Source organism: Piliocolobus tephrosceles, chromosome 4, assembly GCF_002776525.5.
Source record: "Piliocolobus tephrosceles isolate RC106 chromosome 4, ASM277652v3, whole genome shotgun sequence".
Taxonomy (NCBI): Eukaryota; Metazoa; Chordata; class Mammalia; order Primates; family Cercopithecidae; genus Piliocolobus; species Piliocolobus tephrosceles.
This window is the reverse complement of record NC_045437.1, coordinates 93,582,191-93,602,696: the sequence shown is the minus strand read 5'-3', so window position 1 is coordinate 93,602,696 and position 20,506 is coordinate 93,582,191. Positions and strand designations below refer to the sequence as shown.

General features: G+C 37.8%; 1 protein-coding gene across 5 annotated transcripts in view; it reads right to left on the bottom strand.

Moving 5' to 3' along the window:
* Positions 1 to 20,506, bottom strand: part of CAST (calpastatin) — a 111,758-nt gene that overhangs the window by 76,649 nt on the left and 14,603 nt on the right. For all 5 annotated transcript variants that reach the window (XM_023212203.3, XM_023212197.2, XM_023212198.3 and 2 more), the window contains one exon: positions 1,104 to 1,175. In XM_023212203.3, coding sequence (XP_023067971.2) covers positions 1,104 to 1,175 — 72 coding nt within the window. The remainder of the gene's footprint in view (positions 1 to 1,103; positions 1,176 to 20,506) is intronic.

Genomic DNA, 20,506 nt, shown 5'->3' with positions numbered 1-20,506 from the left:
ACCATCTTGGCCAGGCTGGTCTTAAACTTCTGACCTTGTGATCTGCCCTCCTTGGCCTCCCAAAATAATTTTATTTATCAAAAACTACTGGCTAATATTATAAAATTATACTTTCTTTTTATTTTTGAGACAAAGTCTTGTTCTGTTGCCCAGGCTGGAGTGCAGTGGCACTGTCACAGTTCACTGCAGCCTTGACCTCCCAGACTCAAGTGATCCTCCCACTTCTGCCATCTGAGTAGCTGGGACTACAGGCACGCACCACCAAGCCTGGCTAACTTTTAATATTTTATTATATTTTATTATTTTATTTTATTTCATTTTGTAGAGACAGGGTCTTACTATGCTGCTCAAGCTGGTCACGAACGACTGGGCTCAAGTGATCCTCCTGGTGATCCTCCTGCCTCAGCCTCCCAAAGTGCTGGGATTACAGGCATGAGCCACTGTGCCTGGCCATTTTCTTGTGTTGAAAGGTGAGGTTTCAGTGATTTTTATAAGTTGCAAAACTTTGAAAGGTTATATTACCAAAAATTGCTCAGATGGAGCTTATAAGACCCAGCTCTGTCAAAGACCTCTTGACAGGAAACCTGGGTTCAAGCCCTATCTGCATCTTACTGGTGTTGTGAGCTTGTCAAGGTTATTTAACCTCGTTGAGCTCTGGTTTCCTCAGTTATAGAGGAATAAGAAGAAGATTGTGAGGGGATTACGTGATATAATTACATAAAGCACTTAGCAGCGCGCCTGCTGTGGTTAATGCCCATGAGAAGGATTTGAATTATTTTCTAAAGTGGGAGGACTATGTTTTCACTCACAGTATGCGCAAAAGTTTAATATTATCTACAGATAGTCATGATAATAATTAATATTTATTTAATGCTTATTATTATATGCCAAGAAGATTTATACAATAAATGGTTTTACTAGGTTTTAAATCATTCACATCATTATTAAGAAATTGTATTCTCTCTTCCAGCACAGAAATGATACTTTGTTCAAAAACCTTCAGTGGTATCTGGACACTGTTTGCCATTCCTACAGGCCACACCCACTAACGATATCCCTGTAGAACACAGTAGGGGACTTTTCGTGTTCAGGAAATCACTGACCTTGGTGGCCGAGGCTGTTCCACCAGCATAGGTTCTGGAAGATTGACTGCTGCCGAGGCTTGCTGCTTTTTTCTTGAAAATAGAAAATGTTCGTTTCAATGGAGGAAAACACTTTACCAACATAGTCAAATGCAAACTTACACATCAATACAAATATTTTCTCAAGTAACAATCAGATTAATATTTGAAACATACCCAAAATAAATATATGCTTTGAATTTTTCATAACTTTTCCTGGAGATGATATAAATATTGAAATGAAGAGTAAGTTGAATAAGTCTCAGTTGTTCAATATTCAGTGATTTTGGAGAACTGCAAAACTCACTGAGTCAGTTCTCATGTACTTCCAAAAACATCACTCACCCTTACAGTGCCATAGAGAGTATACAAGGTTACAATGTCTATGCAGGGTGATTTAGAAATATGTATCAAAGATGCTATTCTACTTGCAAAAATGTGTCTTAGGGAAATAAGAGAAAAAGTATTTTTCTACAAAGATATTCATCACAGTACTATAACCTAAAAAAGATGAAAACAATATAATAATGTTTATTGAGTACTATGGTTTGCCAGGTAATTATTCTATTAGAATAATAAAATAATAGATAATAATAGGATAAAATGCTCCAAGAATAAAGCCTCTTAGAACATTATTCTAAGTACTCTAAGTGTTTTAAATACCATGCATAACAACATAAACCAATGCAGACCCAATATTATTGTTATCTCCATTTTATGGGTGAGAGGACTGAGGAACAGAAGGAATAAATTACTTGGCCATGGTCACAGTTAGTAAAAGGCAGGGTATCTGCTCCAGACCCTAATCTCTTACCTACCTATACTGCCTCCCATAATAGGGGGTTATGTTATGGGACAGCCATAGGATGAAATATCATCTGGTTATTAAAAATCATGTCTTAGAAGAACACTTCATTAAAAACAAATTATTCATATTTTATACTAAGAAAAGTCAAATTATAAAATAGTATGTATCGTATGATCCTTTAAGGTCATATGAGGTTATTTTCTGATGGTGTGAAGAGTAATTTTTAAAAAATCCTTCCTGGGCTTTTTTGTGTTTTCTTACGTAACTATTTTAATTGAGAAAAAGAAAATAAATGGGGGAAAAAGGAAAAGTAAAATACACAGTTGCTTTCTCAACAAGACCTTCATATCCTGTATCTCTTTCTTATGAATATCTATATTCCAAAGAAGCAAGCATATAGTTTTTTTTTTTTTTTTTTGAGACAGAGTCTTGCTCTGTCGCCCAGGCTAGAGTGCAGTGGTGCCATCTTGGCTCACTGCAACCTCCGCCTCCTGGGTTCAAGCGATTCTCCTGCCTCAGCCTCCTGAGTAGCTGGGATTACAGGCACGTGCCACCACACCCACCTAATTTTTTGTATATTTAGTACAGACAGTGTTTCACCGTGTTAGCCAGAATGGTCTCAATCTCCCGATCTTGTGATCCGCCTGCCTCAACCTCCCAAAGTGCTGGGATTATAGGCGTGAGCCCTGCGCCCGGCCAAGTATAAAGCTTTGTAATGTAAAATGGGGATACGCTCCAAGGTCTATAAAGTGTGAATAATGTACTGTAAATATTGAATACACAAGGTAAGATAATACATAAATTAGCTAGCATATAACACGTTAAAGTGTTCTATATCTATGCAATAAATATCTTATATGTGTAATTGAGAATAATTTGGTTTCATTCTTTAATATTTAGAAGAAATATTTAGCCAAATTTATATTTTCTAATTTATTGGAAATGCATGCCATGGAAGTTTGAACTGAAGTCTTCTTTCCCTTCTGGGTAAATTTTGCCTTAGCATGCCCCAAACTCAAAACTTAGCTTGCTGTCCTCAAAGCACCATCTCTATGTGTCCACTCACCAGCCACTCTAGGGGCCTCACAGGCATTTGCAGGAGTTCAGGCTCCCAGGCATCATCTGTAGAATAAATAAATAGTCTCTCCCAAGCATACACTTACTGCCATCAACCAAAAAAAGAAAAAACCTAGATACATGTGATAAAAACACAAAAGGCTACTAAGAAGCTAGTGATGCAGGTGTGATATGTGAGATGGTAAAAGGAGGGGATAACCTACATTTTATCCAGATTGCAAGTCTTTTTAAAATTATCACAAATAATAACAAATAGCTTCTGACAACCTTAATGTACAAATGGATTCTGTGTAAAAGGCTGGACATAAGAAATAAAGACAAGAATACAGCAGTAGCATTATCCATTTCAACTTCATTACCTATCTCAATCTCTCATTTTCCAACGAGGAAACTGAAGGAGGCTAGGTCAGTTTTCAATGTGACATAGCTGTCCCAAACTCCAGCTATTAGCTTTTGATCTTAGCTACAATTGAGGAAGGCCATGTTTCAATCCTGGGCTAATTACAGATTCCATTCGCTACATCAAAGCCCACATACTGGACCTCAGTAAAGTAAAGCTCACCTGTAAAGTCTATAAATTGATTCCACTAGTTACAATATGCCAATTAGGATCTGCCAATGAGAATTTAAAAACTCATATTTTGGCTGTGATGAAACTATTAAGTTAAAAATAATTAACTGTTTAAACTTAATATACATGCTGAAAATGACTTACTAATAAATGAAATGGTTTTTAACTTAACGGAGGGTCCCTCAACTTTCTTGTGGGTATGATCTGTTCCCCTAAAGACTGGCTTGCTCTCAGAGCTGCCTGGATTACTTAGTCCACAAAGGACCAATGTAGTTCAGCTGAAGTGAGAGTGGAATATGTAAAATGATCTTTCATTAAATTTTTATCTAACAAGTATTTATTAAGCCCTTTGTTGACATCTGGCACTGAAAATACAACGCAAAAGCCTAGAAATGCACCCATATACAGAGCAGACTCCTTACTTTCAGATTGGTAATCAGAGTTTAATTACATGTTGTTTTGGCTGATGTACAAGACATGGCCCCCTTTCTTCATTTGCATCTGACTTCACATATTCATTTGTTCATTTATTCATTGGGAAAACTGTGAGCCTGGTCCTATTCTACGCAATGGGGATATAATGACCAATTAAACAGAAAAAGCTCCTGCTCTCATGGCACTTACATTCCAGTAGAAAGACTCAGCCTTTAAATAAGTCAACAAAAAAACAAGATGACTTCAGAGAGTGGTGAGTCCTGAACAGACTGTGAAAAAGGATGAAGTAACAGACAGTGATTGGCTCAGGGTTGCTTCAGACAGGATGGATGAAGAAGTGACATTTGACTAACACCTGACTGCTGTGTGGAAACCAACCATGTAAGTATGGGATGAGGGAGAGAGGCATTCTAGGTAGACAGGGCAGCACGTGCAAGGGCCCTGAGGTAAGAATGGGCTTGGTAAGCAGGAGGAGCAGAAAGAAGCCAGTGCAGCCAAAGCATGCTGGGTACAGGCATGTACGGTATGAGATGAAACAAAATGCAGGATCAGGATATTTATTCTGAAGTGACACAGATCCAGAATAGCCCTATAGTCACATGAGTTTGGGATCATCAGTTTCTTCCAGGATCTGGTTTGTTTCCTGGTCTTCTCAGGTTACTGTCTGACCCCCATGAGTCCTCCCTTGCTTCCAGGTGCAAGGTTCTCCACGTCCTCTGGCTTCATGTCACCTTGTGCTTAGTTTTCCTTGTGCTTAGTTTTTCTTCACACTCATACTCCTTAACATCAGCAACAGTCCTTAGAAATTCTACCCTGCCATGGACAGATCTCTTAGCTTGCTAGATCTGCATATTCACTAACTAGTGATAGGGCTGGATCCACCCTCAGGACAGAATTCATCTACTCACAGTAAGTAGAAACCCTCAAAACAAGCTCATTTATATATGATATTGCATCATCTCTTGCAAGAAGGCATGAAAAGAATTAGTTGCATACTTTTTGGTATATCTATTGTAGTTCAGAGAAAAAAAAATGTTACTGAATTAATCAGAACTCGGGTCTTTAAACTTTCCAAAATAACAATGAAGTTCCAAGAGCCAGGCAAAGAGTTGCTGTGTCATTGTCACCTAAAATCTCAGAAAGGGCTCCCTGAGTGAAGCCACATGTTTTACCTTGAGACTTCATGACTCTGTGAAGAAAGGCATCACCTTCTCTAGGACAATGGTCCTACCTTATGATTTATATAGCAAGAGTCCTGTTCTACCAAATGCCAGCTATGAGATCTTAGGCAAGTTTCTGAACATTTCTCAACACCAGTTTTCTGAGTAGGGTGAATAACTCTACTCATACCACAGAAGGTGATTTTGAGGGTTAAATGAGTTACAACATATCCTGAGGTCTGTGACCCACAGGTTGAAAATCCTGGCTCTAAAGATAGAGACCCAAAGTCCTTGCCCAGGCAGCAATGGAACAGACTGACCTCTGCAGGACAACTCCAGTGGGTCTGGTTTTTACGCATGAGAAGACTTAGTGGCTGCTGAAAATTTTCTATGAGTTTTACTATATTTTCAGTTATAAAAATAGTAACTTCTTATGGGATAGAAAAATATAATTTTTTGCTTAGAACTAGCTCATGATTCTCATAATGGGATACTGTTAAATTACTTGGAAACAGTTTGATTTTTTTGAGATTTGCTTTTAAGCTTTGTTAGCTTGGACCAGATCAGCCTTTAGAGTATGCGATATTGTGATATAATAAGAAACATATATAGTCATGTGCTGAACAAGGGCATTTTACTCAACAACAGACTGCATTTTCTGTATATGGAACAGTGGTCCCACAAGCTTATAATGGAGCATATACAGAAACTCGATATATGGCACATGATATTGGCATTGCAGGTCAAGTAGGGGAAATGACTAATATTCGGTCATGATGCTGAGACATTTCGTTTTCCATATGAAAAACTATATCTAAATAAAGCTGTATCTACCATCTAGGTTTGTGTAAGTACACTCTGGCATTTCCACAATGATAAAATTGTATAATGACACATTTCTTAGACTTCATGAAATGTATTTTTCAGAATAAAAACTCTCATTAAAATATGTAAGTTTTGACATATTTGTTAAGAATCTACTCCATAACTTAGTAGTTGTCCTATAAAACGGCAAGAAGTATTGTGTTTCTACATGAAAATACATGCTTTATTTGAAAATAGTGTCTAGAAAAAGATTGTCTTTCAAAAGTGTAGGCAGATTCTCCAACACTAGCAACTATAAAACTGTGACTCTTATTTACAAATGTTCTTTTAATACCATAGCTTAAGTGGCAACCAAATCAGTACAAATCACTTTTATTGTCAAAAGAAGTATAAATGTGTGCTACTGCAAGTGCAAAGCAGTAAATATGATATGCTGGCTCCAAAAAAACACTAACTAAGTCATAATGAATAAGCCTTATCATTAACTCTTAACATTACACAGAAATTCACATACTGAGGCCAGGTGCAGTGGCTTATGTCTGTAATTCTAGCACTTTGGGAAGCCGAGGCAGGTGGATCACCTGAGGTCAGGAGTTTGAGACCAGCCTGGCCAACATGGTGAAACCCCATCTCTACTAAAAATAAAAATTAGCTGGGCATGGTGCGTGCCTGTAATCCCAGCTACTCAGGAGGCTGAGGTAGGAGAATCACTTGAACCTGGGAGATGGAGGTTGCAGTAAGCCAACATCGCGCCATTGCATTCCAGCCCAGGTGACAGAGCAAGACTCCATCTCAAATAAATAAATAAATAAATAAATAAATTCAGATACTGAATGAAATGTCCCATGTTCTAGGGCCATAATAACACCCACTTTGGTGAGCACACTCCAGTGAGTTTTTCATTGTGGTTGTTGTTGTTTTCTGATTACGCAGTTTCCGTGTGTCATCTCAAGTGGAACCCCTCAAGGTAGTCCAGCTCAAGTCTTTTTAGTCCTGAGGTTGCTGCACTGACCAGGAGTCAGGAAAATACTACTCTTCTAGGGCTCTGCCTCTGCCTTGCCTCTGCTTCCCTACAGCCTCATCTCCTACCTACAAAGGGCAAATAGCTATACCTACATCATGGAAATTGGAATGACTGAACTTGCTATAGAATCTTCCTGAACGAAAAGAGGGCATCACACAAGGAAGAAAGAGGGATATGAAGAAGTAGAGAAAGGAATAACAAACAAACAAACAAAAAATGACAACAGAAGTAAGAAAGTCTATGGAGTTGGCCTCCATCTTATAAGGCAGACTTCATAACATAGATAATTTTATGAGTATCAGATACTAGTTAAAAGCATAGACTCTGGAAAGTGATTTCAATTCTGAGTTCTATTATTAAAAAACTGTGTGGCCTTAGATGGGTTATTTAATCAAGCTGTGCCTCAATTTCCTTATCAGGAGAATGGGGTTGCCATAAGGGGCATGTGTGTGCCCATATGTGCACACAGGTATTTGCATGTGTATATAATGCCAATGTAAGTGTTAGCTATTTTCATCAAATGATCTCTAGTTTTCTACTACCTTTACAGAAAATCTACAAAAAAAAAAAAAAAAAAAAATGCTTACATTATTCTCTCTTTTTTTTTTTTTTTTTTTTAGTAGAGACGGGGTTTCACCATGTTAGCCAGGGTGGTCTCGATCTCCTGACCTCGTGATCCGCCCGCCTCGGCCTCACAAAGTGCTGGGATTACAGGCTTGAGCCACCGCGCCCGGCCTACATTATTCTCTTCTTTTCCTGCCAAACTAGTTCTCTCAAGGACATTAATAATGAATATATTAACTAGAAATACCTACAGTTTAAAACAAGATGTAGAAAAAGGCAATGAAAGATTAAGGATATTGTTAATGGTAGAATTTCAGACATCAACAAGCCATCTAGGAAAATACTATTACATAGTGTCTCCTAAATATACCTACTTGGTTAGATTGCCCCTGCAAGTGTGGGGATGGCGTGTGCATATAAACCTTTTTAAATTGTATGTAACATTTTGGAGGATATTTTTTGTATTCGTACATGTGTGTAGCTTTCAGAGAAAAGATCACAGTTTCATCAGATTCCAAAAAGAACATGAACTAAAAATATTTCAGTATTCTTGCCCTCCAAGTTGTCTTTGTTCTTAAGCCCTTATTTTCTGTCTATATTTAAGAGGTGCTTTTCTACTCAAACACATGTGTGTGTGCCCCCACCCTCACACACAAGCACACAAAACATACACACATATACACACACACACATAGCAGCAGCAGCCTTGCTCTGAAAGTATCTCTTAGGGGCCCCAGAGTAAAAAAACTCAAATACACAACACTTCTGTCTTTAAGGTCTAAGCAGACACATGCATGGGTACTTTTCTGGTCATTGCTAAAACACTCTTATCTTACTCTTTTATTATCTATGCTGCTTATTGTTCTTTTTCTTCTGGCTTAAAAAATACATTTAAGATAAAGAAAAAGTAGTAAGAAGAAATAATAATTACTTAAAATCCTGTCATCCAAGACAACTAACTTCAGTTTTTTCCTATTTTTATACAAATACAAAAATATGCACAAGATAACATATTATAAGTATATGATTGGAATTGTAATCTTACATTTAGAAAGATTTTTACCTAACGTAAGCATTTCGCCTGTCATTACATGTTTTTCAAAACATAGTATTAAAAATGCCGTTGTTAGTACATCAGTGCCATGATTTTACTTTACTTCCGTACAGGTGTTTCCTTCTTAGTTTGTTATTATAAATAAAGCGATGATAAATATCCGTGAATATAAGTCAGTCAGTCATCATGTACACCTCTGATTATATATTTTGAATACATTCCTAGAATTGGAATTTCTGGGTCAAAAAGGCTTTTATTTATGATGCAGTCACTTGTTCCACATTTCTAAATATAATTTGTTTTAACTAAAGGAAAAGTGTAATCATATTTCTAACATTTTCAAAATTATTGATGTTTTATTATTCAAAGAAAATTTATAGGGGCCGGGCGCGGTGGCTCAAGCCTGTAATCCCAGCACTTTGGGAGGCCGAGGCGGGCGGATCACAAGGTCAGGAGATCGAGACCATCCTGGCTAACACGGTGAAACCCCGTCTCTACTAAAAAAATACAAAAAACTAGCCGGGCGAGGTGGCGGGCGCCTGTAGTCCCAGCTACTCGGGAGGCTGAGGCAGGAGAATGGCATGAACCCGGGAGGCGGAGCTTGCAGTGAGCTGAGATCTGGCCACTGCACTCCAGCTTGGGCGACAGAGTGAGACTCGGTCTCAAAAAAAAAAAAAAAAAAAAAAAAAGAAAATTTATATATAAAGTCAAGACCAAACATTTTATCAAAACACACAAACACCTTAACATATACTCATTGAGAAAGAAAACGTCAACAATGTGTGATCACTGCTGAGCCAAGAAATATATTTTACAATAAATTTTTAACACTGTACCACAGCAAGGAATTACCTACTTTTAACCACTGGGTGTCTCCTGAACTATAAGGTTAATACTTATAGGCAGATAGCACCGTATCACATCTTAACAAATGTCTAAACTTTCTTACTGGAAGCTGGTAGTAAGAATCCTCACTATCTTAATTCACTAGTCATTCAGCTTTCAATTTCACTAGTGAAATAAGTATATTGTATCAGACTTTACTGAGTCTACTTGCTGTAGTAAGAAAGTAAACAGGAAAAAAAGTGACAAAATTATATTCAGAGAATCAATTTTTATCCCAAGTACTAAGTGAAACCAAAAATGGAATGTGATTATAAGATTGTCTTAGCTTTCAGTTTCCTATAAATAGTTTTCTTCAAAATTGTAGATTTCAGATTTTAGAGTGATATATTTCTAGAATGGTACTAAAGTCCAAAAATTCTGGTGCTTAAGCTCGAATTAGATCCTTTAGGAATGAGAGGCTTGATGTGCAAAAGAGAGAGCCCAGACATGCCAACTTTAATGTGAATAACAAACTAGGAGGTCTAGAATCATAATGATTAAGATAAATAAATTTTTAGAATTCACTTGTTAGTTCTTTCCAAACAACATCTTTCTTATTTGATGTTTCTTAATTAATAAATGAATTCATTTACCAATAAACAACTGGCAGAGAACAGTACCAATCTGAGACATCTATAACATGTGAAGTGTCTCAGTCACACTGACAAAGATTCTCTCCTTGACTAAACTCTAATTAGGCGCCTCTGAGCTCTTTTTCAATTAGGCCTCATTGTTGGACTTCCATGTTCATCTCTGCACTATCCACTCTTACCAAGAATACTGCTATGTTACTTTAGTTAGAATTCCATTCTTGATATCCAATAAAGTCCCCTCACCCTCCACCATCCGCCAGGTGAGGTCTGATCACCCACTTACCTTAAGCAAGAATCCTATAGGTCACTTTTCCCAGAATCCGCCTTATCCCTGATGTTTCCTCTTAATTTTCCATCCACCAATCCTCGACCCTACTCCTGGCTATAAATCCCTACTTTTCTTCATTATATTTGGAGTTAAATATGACCAAAACTTTGAATAACTATAATAGCATGCACTATTTGAGAATGATGTGCATAGAATTAGACTTTTAAAATTAAGGGTGGCTATGGAGTCAATTTTTACAAAAACCCTCTTGGAAAAACCAGCCACTCCTATAATCTCTCCTCCCTTAATGCAAAATTCCCTTGCAGTGGTCCCTACACCTATAGCAATGGTCTGGAATGAAGTCTGCCTTACTATTGTTTAACAAGTATTATGAATATTACAAAACTTATCTCTTTTTGTGTAAGTAAACACTGACTTAACTTCATTTTTCATTGATTTATCTGCTGTTCTTTACATAAATCTACATACATTGGAAGAAGAGTCTTCTATGCAGAATTTCCACATACTCAGCACCCTCTCCATCATAATCATAGTACAATGGAAACCTTCTGTTACTCCATAAAAACAGCTTGGGAGAGAACTGATATTATCCCAGTCACCAATCAGGACCTTGCCTCAGCCCCCATCCCTCTGGAAATATCAGCATTTCAGCCCTGCTGACCCTCTACTTCTTCCTGCACCCCCCACACTGACACAGGGAGCACCCAGCTTCCTCTACCCCTTTGCTTGCTGCTTCAACTTGAGTTATCCTTCCCACTCCCTACATGTAGGCATTTATCAACACTTGATTTTAGTTTCTCCCTCTTCTCTCTCTACACTCTTCTTCAATAATTTCAACCAGGAATTTTGGTAGTGAGGTTCAGAGACAGAGATGGAACGGGAGCTTGAGCAATTTCAAAGGAATTGCTTTAAAACAGTTTATGACGAAGATTGAGCTAATATGTAGTCTAAAGAGGAGCCGTGAAATAAAGAGTAAAAAAATAAAAAGAATAATCAAAAGCTCTAAAGGACAAGGTCCTGGGAGAAGTGGGAAGAAATAGGATCAATAACTGGTCCCTCCATCCAAAGCCTCCCACACGGTCCACCAACTCTGAGACTGCAACTCTCTTAGTTTGCTCTACTGTTCTCCCACAACATGGCTGAGTGAGTTGGTCGGGGGAAAAAGAGGGGTCATTTTAAAAAGAAAAAAAAAAATGAAAGAAAAAAAGAAATAAAGAAAGAAATGTTTATGTGTGCTAGGTGCCATGCTATGCACTCCACAAGAATTATTTCAGTGTTACTCAAAATGTGCTCAAAACATCACTGGCATAAGAGAAGAATCACGTGGAGTGATTGGCAAAAATACTGATTCCTTGGTCCCATCTTAGATCTACATCAGTCTCTGGAGATGGAGCCTAGGAGTCCGAATTTCTCATACCATCCCCAGGTGATTCTTAGGCACATAAAAAGTTGATAATCACTGCATTATCTCATGTCATATCCTGAAAAATGAGAAACAGAGAGTTTTAAATTTGTTTTGGTACTAATACAATGTTCTACACATTTACTAAGCATTCTGTAATGATGATACTTGAAAATAAAAGACTTTGTGAGGTCAATTTGCCATGAGGTTTTGCTTTCACAAATGAACTGTTTTTCTAATGTACAAGCCATTATGTGTTATATGGAAAAATAATATTGATATTACAATAAGAATCACACATATTCAGTCCTTAGATAAGACAGGTATAATTTCAGGTTATTGTACCTTTTGAACCAGTCATCCCAATATTTTTGAGAAGCTGAGAAAGTCTAAAGAATAAAAAAATTAACTGTAAACATGATATTTCTGGAATAATATTTAATCCATCTGTCCATGAGATTTCTAGTGCTTATGATGTGCTGAAGTGAACTGAATATCCATTCCATTCTGTCAATATTTTGTTAGTATTTTATTCTGATTCCACATGCAATAAAGTATAATCTTTTCAGAGACAATTTGATGGGACCTAAGATCTTAGATAGGTTCAGCTCATAAATCTAAAATAAGATAATGAAGGGTATATTATTGTTGTGTGCTATAATGTTGATATATTTATATATTCTCTCATAGAGGCAAAGTGCTCAGTTGTTTTTTTAAATACCATTTACTATCCAATGATACATTTTGTATATCACAGATTCTTAATTTAAAGGCACATTATTTTCATATTCTTTTTAAAAAGTACATCCTTAGGTTCTGATAAAACAGCTCATTGAATAGTGATGCATAGGGTCTGGCATGGTGGCTCACGCCTGTAATCCCAGCACTTTGGGAGTCCAAGGCGGACAGATCACCTGAGGTCAGGAGTTTGAGACTATCCTGGGTAACATGGCGAAACCCTGTCTCTACTAAAAATATTTTTTAAAAAATTAGCTGGGTGTAGTGGCATGCACCTGTAGTCCCAGCTACTTGGGAGGGTAAGGCAGGAGGGTTGCTTGAACCCAGGAGGCAGAGTTTGCAGTGAGCCAAGATTGCGTCACTGCACTCCAGCCTGGGCTATAAAGTGAGACTCTATCTGAAAAAAAAAAAAAAAAAGGTAGTGATGCAGAGGTCTTTAGTTCTAGCTATTGGCATATGTTTCTGCCTGTTGCATGTAGTTGGTTTTATAACAAAAGTGCTACTGAAGTTAATAAACTATCAAACTTCCCTCATTTTTCAATGAGAAGGTGCTGTGATATATAATCAACCAAAGAATTTGAGCCCCGCCCCATCCCCTAGGTAGACATCAATACGAGACTCACCTTTATTGCCAAACAAGTTCTCTTGACTGATCTAATAATAATAATAAAGTAACACCAATAATAATAATAACAATAACAGGAGCTAAGATTTAAAGAGCACCTCCTATGTCCCAGGAACTGTTCTAGACACTACATATGGATGGTCTCATTGTTCTTCACATTGACTCTTATGTAAGAACTATTATTATCCTCATTTTACAGATAAGGAATGTGCCCTTAGTGAGGCAAAGTAACCTGCCTAAAGACACAGGGCTAGGAATTAGCAGAGCTGGGAATTAAATCCAGGCATTGGACTCTAAACCCTACACTCAGAAAGTATCATATGCTGCTTCCACAGAAACCACAGATCAACAGCAGGTTAACTGAGCTGTGAGTGTGGCTCTTCAAAGCTTTCACAGCAGATGAGAAAGAAGATGCTCTCACTGTGGTCTCAGAATGGCACAGAGTTTTTGTCCTGAATTTTGTAAATTTTCTAAATTTCTCTCAGAATTCAAAATGAGTTTGTATCTTAGTATGAACAGATTGCTTTAATGTCTATATAATGTCTGGAGTTTTAATTGTAGCTTTGAACTTAAATTCACGCAGTGCTCATGAAAACCTGTCTGACACATTCCACATAGGAAAATAATTCTAATATCTATGTAAGTAAGTTTTGCTCATAGGAAAACAAGCAGTGACAAACATTATTTCATGATGACTTACAGAGAAAGACAAATGTACCGGGACCCCACAGAGAAATCCCACAAAAGAGGTGATGCAAATGCCCTGTGATGATTAATCGTCTCCTACTAATAATCCTCCTGCCCCTCTGTTAAAACTCCTGAGGGGCTGAATGATACACAGAACAGAGTTTAAAGTGAAAAGTCATTTCATAGGTTGCACTCAAAGCAAACTAGAATAGAGGAGCTTGATTCAAAAAGCTGAACACTGTCATTATGAGCCAATTTCAAGAATTCCTGGTGTAAAATATTCTCTCTAGAAGTTTCTATTTTTTCATTTTCTCATAGAAGAGAGCAGAACTTAACTAAACACTAAAGGAAGCCCACCAAATGACAAAAATCTAGGCAGAATCTCCATCCTACTCGAAGCCAATGGAACTATATTGAAAAGCACAATGAGTGAACCACTTGTGTCATGCATCTGAAACAAGCAAGCTTACATCCCTGAAAGACCCCCTCTCTCCTGAACGCTCAGACTTCACACAGAAATGTAGACATCTAGAAAACCTAGCAGTCAAACCTCTTTGGTAGGAGTCCTCATGAGGCAACCTATCTTTATTCCCCATTAGTGCCTCTCTTTCTAACCCAAGTCAAAGGTTCCAAACCCTGGAAACCAACTAACTAGAAATCTGGTGGGTTCAGTAGAGTGGGCAGGGCATGGGAGGATGGGTTGCGCGCAGGGTGTGGCAGTAGGAATGCTGTACCTGGGGGAGTAGTTGTCCTAAGTACAAAGTGGCCTTCTTGGGGATGGAGGTAAAAAGAGCCCCATTAGCAGTCCATGCTAAAAAATGTAGTTCTTCCCTGCATCTCATTTCATACAGTGGATGTTCTGTAATGAATGAAAGTCCACTAGGTAGTGGGGATTTTACCAGCATTGTGCATATTCACCTGCCCAACAGCTATAGATCTGAGGAGATTTAGTTAGCATGGACATGAACAGAAAGCAGGGCTAAGAACGATGTGCTCATCACACCTGACAAACTCTAGGAGTAGGTCAATCTCTCCTTAAAAATGAGTCAAAAAAAAAAATGAGTCACCAGAAATAAATTTTGCCTCTCAAAACCATCAGAGAGAAAGGCAGAGGGCACCATTACCCTGAAGACTGAAAAAGACATACCTCATAAGATGATACACATTAAGAAGAAAATTCAGACAAAAGTGTGCATCCTTGACAGGAAACAAGATGGTATTACCTTCATGAAATGGAGTAAAGAGCTACAGATTGAGATGGAAAGATAATGGAGTGAGACAAAGAGAAAAGAGAGGATAAGAAGGGGGCACAAAGAAACCAAAAACCAAAATCAAAATTTAAACCTGTATTAGAAGTTTCAAAGAGCAGAATTTAGAAATAAAATATGTGGTGGGCAAACTTCAGAACTCTTCCAGAGTGCAAAGGTAAATGTCAACAAAAGAAAATTGTGAGGGAGATGATTAGCGAATGTCTAATGTCAGAATTACAGTAGTCTCTCTTATCTGCAGGGGATATATTCGAAGATTCCCCAGTGGATGCCTGAAACTGCAAATAGTACAGAGCCCTGTACTCACTACGGTTTTTCTACACATACATACCTATAATAAAGTTTAATTTCTAAAATAGGCACAGTAGGAGATTAATAATAACTAATACTAAAATATAACAATTATAGCAATATACTGTAATAAAAGTTACGTCGATGGGGTCTCTCTCTCTCTGTCTCTCTAAATATCTCATTGTATTGTACCGTGGATAACTGAAATCATGAAAAGTGAAACAGTTGATAAAGAGGAACTACTGAATATGTATGTTTAAGAAGAAACAAGAGAAACTGAAATAAGAGCAATAATTAAAGAAATAACTAAATAACAGACATTCCAAGACAAATTCATAAAGAAAAACACATATTAATATATAGGCACATCCTGGCAGTATTTTTAAATTGTAAAAACAAAAGAAAAAAAATCTTGGCGAGAAAAATAAGCTTCCTAAAAAGTAAGTCAAAAGTAGGCTGCCTCAGACATCTCTGTAGCACAAAAAGCCAGAAAACCATGAAGCAATAGATACAGAATTTTGAGAAACAAAACTGTGACCCGAGAATGTTGTACAATTTTGTATTGATCGACTTCCTTGTGTGTCACCAACGAGAAAACATGCTTACATTCACGCACACTCAGAAAATCATCATTGTGCTCCCTCCCTGAAAAAATTATCTTAGAAACTAATCAGTGAAACAATAAATGAAAATTTCAAATGAAAAAATGGGGAAACCACAGTTGAAAAGAAACTTGTAACTCTCCAGAGTCAGTTTAGCCTCCCAAGTCAGACACCCAGTGCGAGCCTCTGGCGGCCACTTGGGGCTGGATCTCCCCGTGAGCCAGGCATGACTGCCTCGGTGCAGCTTTTCAGCTTAGCTTTTCTTTGCACTAAGACATGAGCTTGTGCAGCCACGATCAACTCCCTGCAATTAATATGAACTCTCTTGTCATGACACACAAAATGATGTTAAAATAATGTTTGCTGCAGTACTCTTCTAGAACTTGCTAATGACAGCTAAATCACTTGTGGGAACACTGTCACAAATTACTTCTTGAATAAGAAGTAAATTTCTCCCCCCTTCAAAAACAGAGCACAAAATAATGACCATTAAATGCCATATTGAATGCCAAGGTACCTGAATAATGGTTTTCTATATACTTAAATGCCACACACACTGGTGGGTCTTTTTTTAATTGGAAAAGATTTATCTATCACAAAGCACATGATTTATCATTTTCAGACTATAATGATGTTCCTTTGCTATTTCTGCTTAAAAATCAAGATATGCAGCATTTCACTAAACAAAATATGCATACACAGAAAAAAGATGCAGGAAAATACACCAAGATGTATATCATGCCCATCTCTTTAGGTGCTGGGCTGGAATCCTAGATGAGGGTTTATTTTCTATTTTTCTTTCTTTTTTTTTTTTTTTTTTTTTGACACAGAGTCTCACTCTGTTGCCCAGGCTGGAGTGCATTGGTGCAATCTCAGTTCACTGCAACCTCTGCTCCCAGGTTCAAGCAATTCTCCTGCCTCAGCCTCCCAAATAGCTGGGACTACAGGCCCCCACCACCATGCCCGGCTAATTTTTGCATTTTTAGTAGAGTCAGGGTTTCACCATATTGGCCAGGCTGGTTTCGAACTCCTGACCTGCTGATCTGCCTGCCTCAGCCTCCCAAATTGCTGGGATTACAGGCGTGAGCCACCACACCTGGCCAAGGGTGTTTATTTTCTTTAAATTCTCTGGTACTTTCTAAATGTTTTTCAATAATTATATTTTGGCTGCACAATCATTAAAAAGTACTAAAATTGGCATATATAATATTTATAAATACATGACATCATGATAATTTAAGAATATACATACAATTTTAGAGCAGTAGTTAGTTAACTCAGTGGTAAGACTCAGGGTAATATTGTTTTTCACAAGTATGTATTACTTTTGTGATGAAAAAAAGTCTAACTTTATTAAAAGAAAAAAGTTTAAAAAACGTTTGAGTCATTCAACATTGAATTCGTGCATTTTAGAAGGAAGAAAGGTAAATATTGAGGAAAAGCATGCCACCAATGCCATTAGAGTAAGGAAAATGTAACAAACATCTTTTCCTTCAAGGCAGAATTTGCATTCTCTTTTGTGTCTTCTTTCCTTTACTCATAAAAATAAATCCATTGTTAAATTTGAAGCTTTTAAAATTGGCTCTCTGAGATCATGCCCATTTTATACTTTAAATTCCATTCCCCAGGACTTTACTGAAATATGTTGCCAAAAGATTCACACTCCCCCAGTGTGGCCAGATGTGTCAGTTACATCCTTTAAATAGATTTGATTGCAGGTTTGGAAAGACTTATTTGTTCTACTGTATTTAAAGTTGCTGATGTTAAGTGTTTTCATTTTCCTTTTTCCTCCTCTCTGGTTACTTTATCTTTGGTTTGTTAGTCCATGAAACTTTTGGCCCTATAATTCATCTCCATCTGAGAAAAAATTGAAAACTTCGTAACAATTGGTATATACAAGCAAACATAAATAAATTCTCACAGACACTTACCTTACCCTGTCCTCAAGTATTTGTACTTCAAATGCAGCATGACAAATGATATACTAGTTTCAACATTCTATTAAAATTGCTGTAGGTAGCTGGGCGTGGTGGCTCACACCTGTAATCCTAGCACTTTGGGAGGTGGGAAGATTACTTGAGCCAGGGGAGGTCGAAGCTGCAGGGAGCCATGATCACGCTACTGCACTCCAGCATGGGCGACAGAGTAAGACCCCATCTCAAAAAAATAAAAATAAAAATAAAATTGCTGCAGGTATCTTAGGATCACTTAAAGGTTGTGTTGGGGTAATATTCCGAAGAAAAACAACTATTGACAAATAGCAAGGGAGAAAGAGCTCTGAAATTCACATGGCTACATTCATCTCCATGTCTGTTTTGTTTTGTTTGTTTGTTTGAGAGAGAGTCTTGCTCTGTCGCCCAGGCTGGAGTGCAGTGACACAATCTCGGCTCACCATAACCTCAATCTCCTGGGTTCAGGCGATTCTCCTGCCTCAGCCTCCCGAGTAGCTGGGACTATGGGTGCATGCCACCATGCCCGGCAAATTTTTTTTTTTTTTGGTATTTTTAGTAGAGACAAGGTTTCATCATGTTAGCAAGGATGGTCTTGATCCCCTGACCTTGTGATCCGCCCGCCTCAGCATCCCAAAGTGCTGGGATTACAGGCGTGAGCCACCCGGCCCTCCATGTATTTTTACATATGGCAATATAGCGGTGGTTCTCATCTAACCCTCATCAATTTTTTCTTCTGGTTATATCCTCCCAAAGTCCTCCTCTGCGCCCTTTTCTGGCATCTCTAATTGAAATGCAGCAGAATAATAAAAAGAGAAGAAAAAACTGTGAAGAAGTACCCCTAACATAGAAAGCAAATTTTCAAACTGATTTTGTTTCAAAGGCCCTGATTTCTCCTCAGAGGACTAACCAGTATATTTGCATATGCCTGGGGACGGGAAGTTATTTAACATGTCAGGTACATGCCAGTTTGAAAATGGATTACTGAAATCCAAACTAAGCTTCTTAATCTCACGTTTTGGTCAACAGAGCAGTAGGTAAGAAAATATTTGGGAGAAATAATCAGTTTCAGGAAGTCTTTCTCTGATAATTTTGAGAAGAAAAGGGGATGGCAATAAACTGTGGATGGTAGGCAGGACAGGTAACAAATTCAGATTGCTCATGGTTTTATAGTCGTGAGCATCAAGGCTAACATAATGCCTCAAGTGGGACAGTTTCCTCGAACTGTCTCCAGGACACAATATCTCATCAATGACTCAATGACTTATTTGTGCATAACATAAAGAATGAGGCCCTTTGAGGCAGACCATTTTGGAAACATACCCTGACTACCAAGTATACCCATCCCCATGCTTGGCCACCTTAACAAATACATACGAGTAGAATTTAAGGAGAGAGAAGAGCTCTAGGAAACTCTTCCAGTTTTGAGTGCTGCCCAATTCACAAATCATTCTTTGCTCTAACAAATTCTGTTAAATTTATTTTGTCTAAAGCCATGATTGAAGCTATGGGGACAGAGAAAAGTCTCTATCCCCTTTTTGCTTCTGCTGGTTGGGACAGAGTCGAAACACTGATTATGTCCAGGCTCTGGCACAAGGGCAGGAGTCATGAATGTGAATTTACCAGAAATATAATAAAACAATGTCAGAATTGCTATGCCAATAAGGAGAAGAAAAATCCCGTTCCTTCATTAAAGTAGAAGTTCAGCCTTTCAATGTTTTAAATCAAAGTAAAGTCTACCTCTTATAACTGGGCTTCTTAACAGTGTTTTCCTTTCTAAACCTTTTATAAATATGGAGATGACAGACATTATAATCCAGACATTAAAGAGTTAACGATGTGTCATCACTTGTTACATACCAATAACGCCAGTACATCCTGTATATTCAAGCTGTAATATTAAGTTTCCAAGTTATAATTGGCAAGAATGACCAAATTAGTATTGGCTTTGTATCCGCTTGACCATATTGGAAAAGAAAACTTCCTTTTTAGGCAAATAAACTTGATTAACATTAATAGAGAGTAACATCCAAAAACATTATTTACTGGTCTGGAGAATAAAGGAACACTATGGTTTTCAATCAGGAAGTGTTCAATATTTGCTTAATATTAATTTGATAGATAACCTATCTGGAAATATATTTAAAGGGTAGGGTTAATAAATGAGTTAAATGATACTAGGTAGATTTTCTTTTCTTTTCTTTTCCTTTTTTTTTTTTAAGACGGAGTCTCATTCTATCACCCAGCTGGAGTGCAGTGGCGCGATCTCAGCTCACTGCAACCTTTGCCTCCCGGGTTCATGCGATTCTCCTGCCTCAGCCTCCCGAGTAGCTGGAATTACAGGCGCACACCACCACGCCCGGCTAATTTTCTGTATTTTTAGTAAAGACGGGGTTTCACTATGTTGGCCAGACTGGTCTTGAACTCCTGACCTCATGAAGTGCTGGGATTACAGGCGTGAGCCACCGCGCCCGGCTGACACTAGGTGGTAGATTTACATGCTAGGAAAAGGAAAAAATTGTGTGCGTGTGTTTTTTT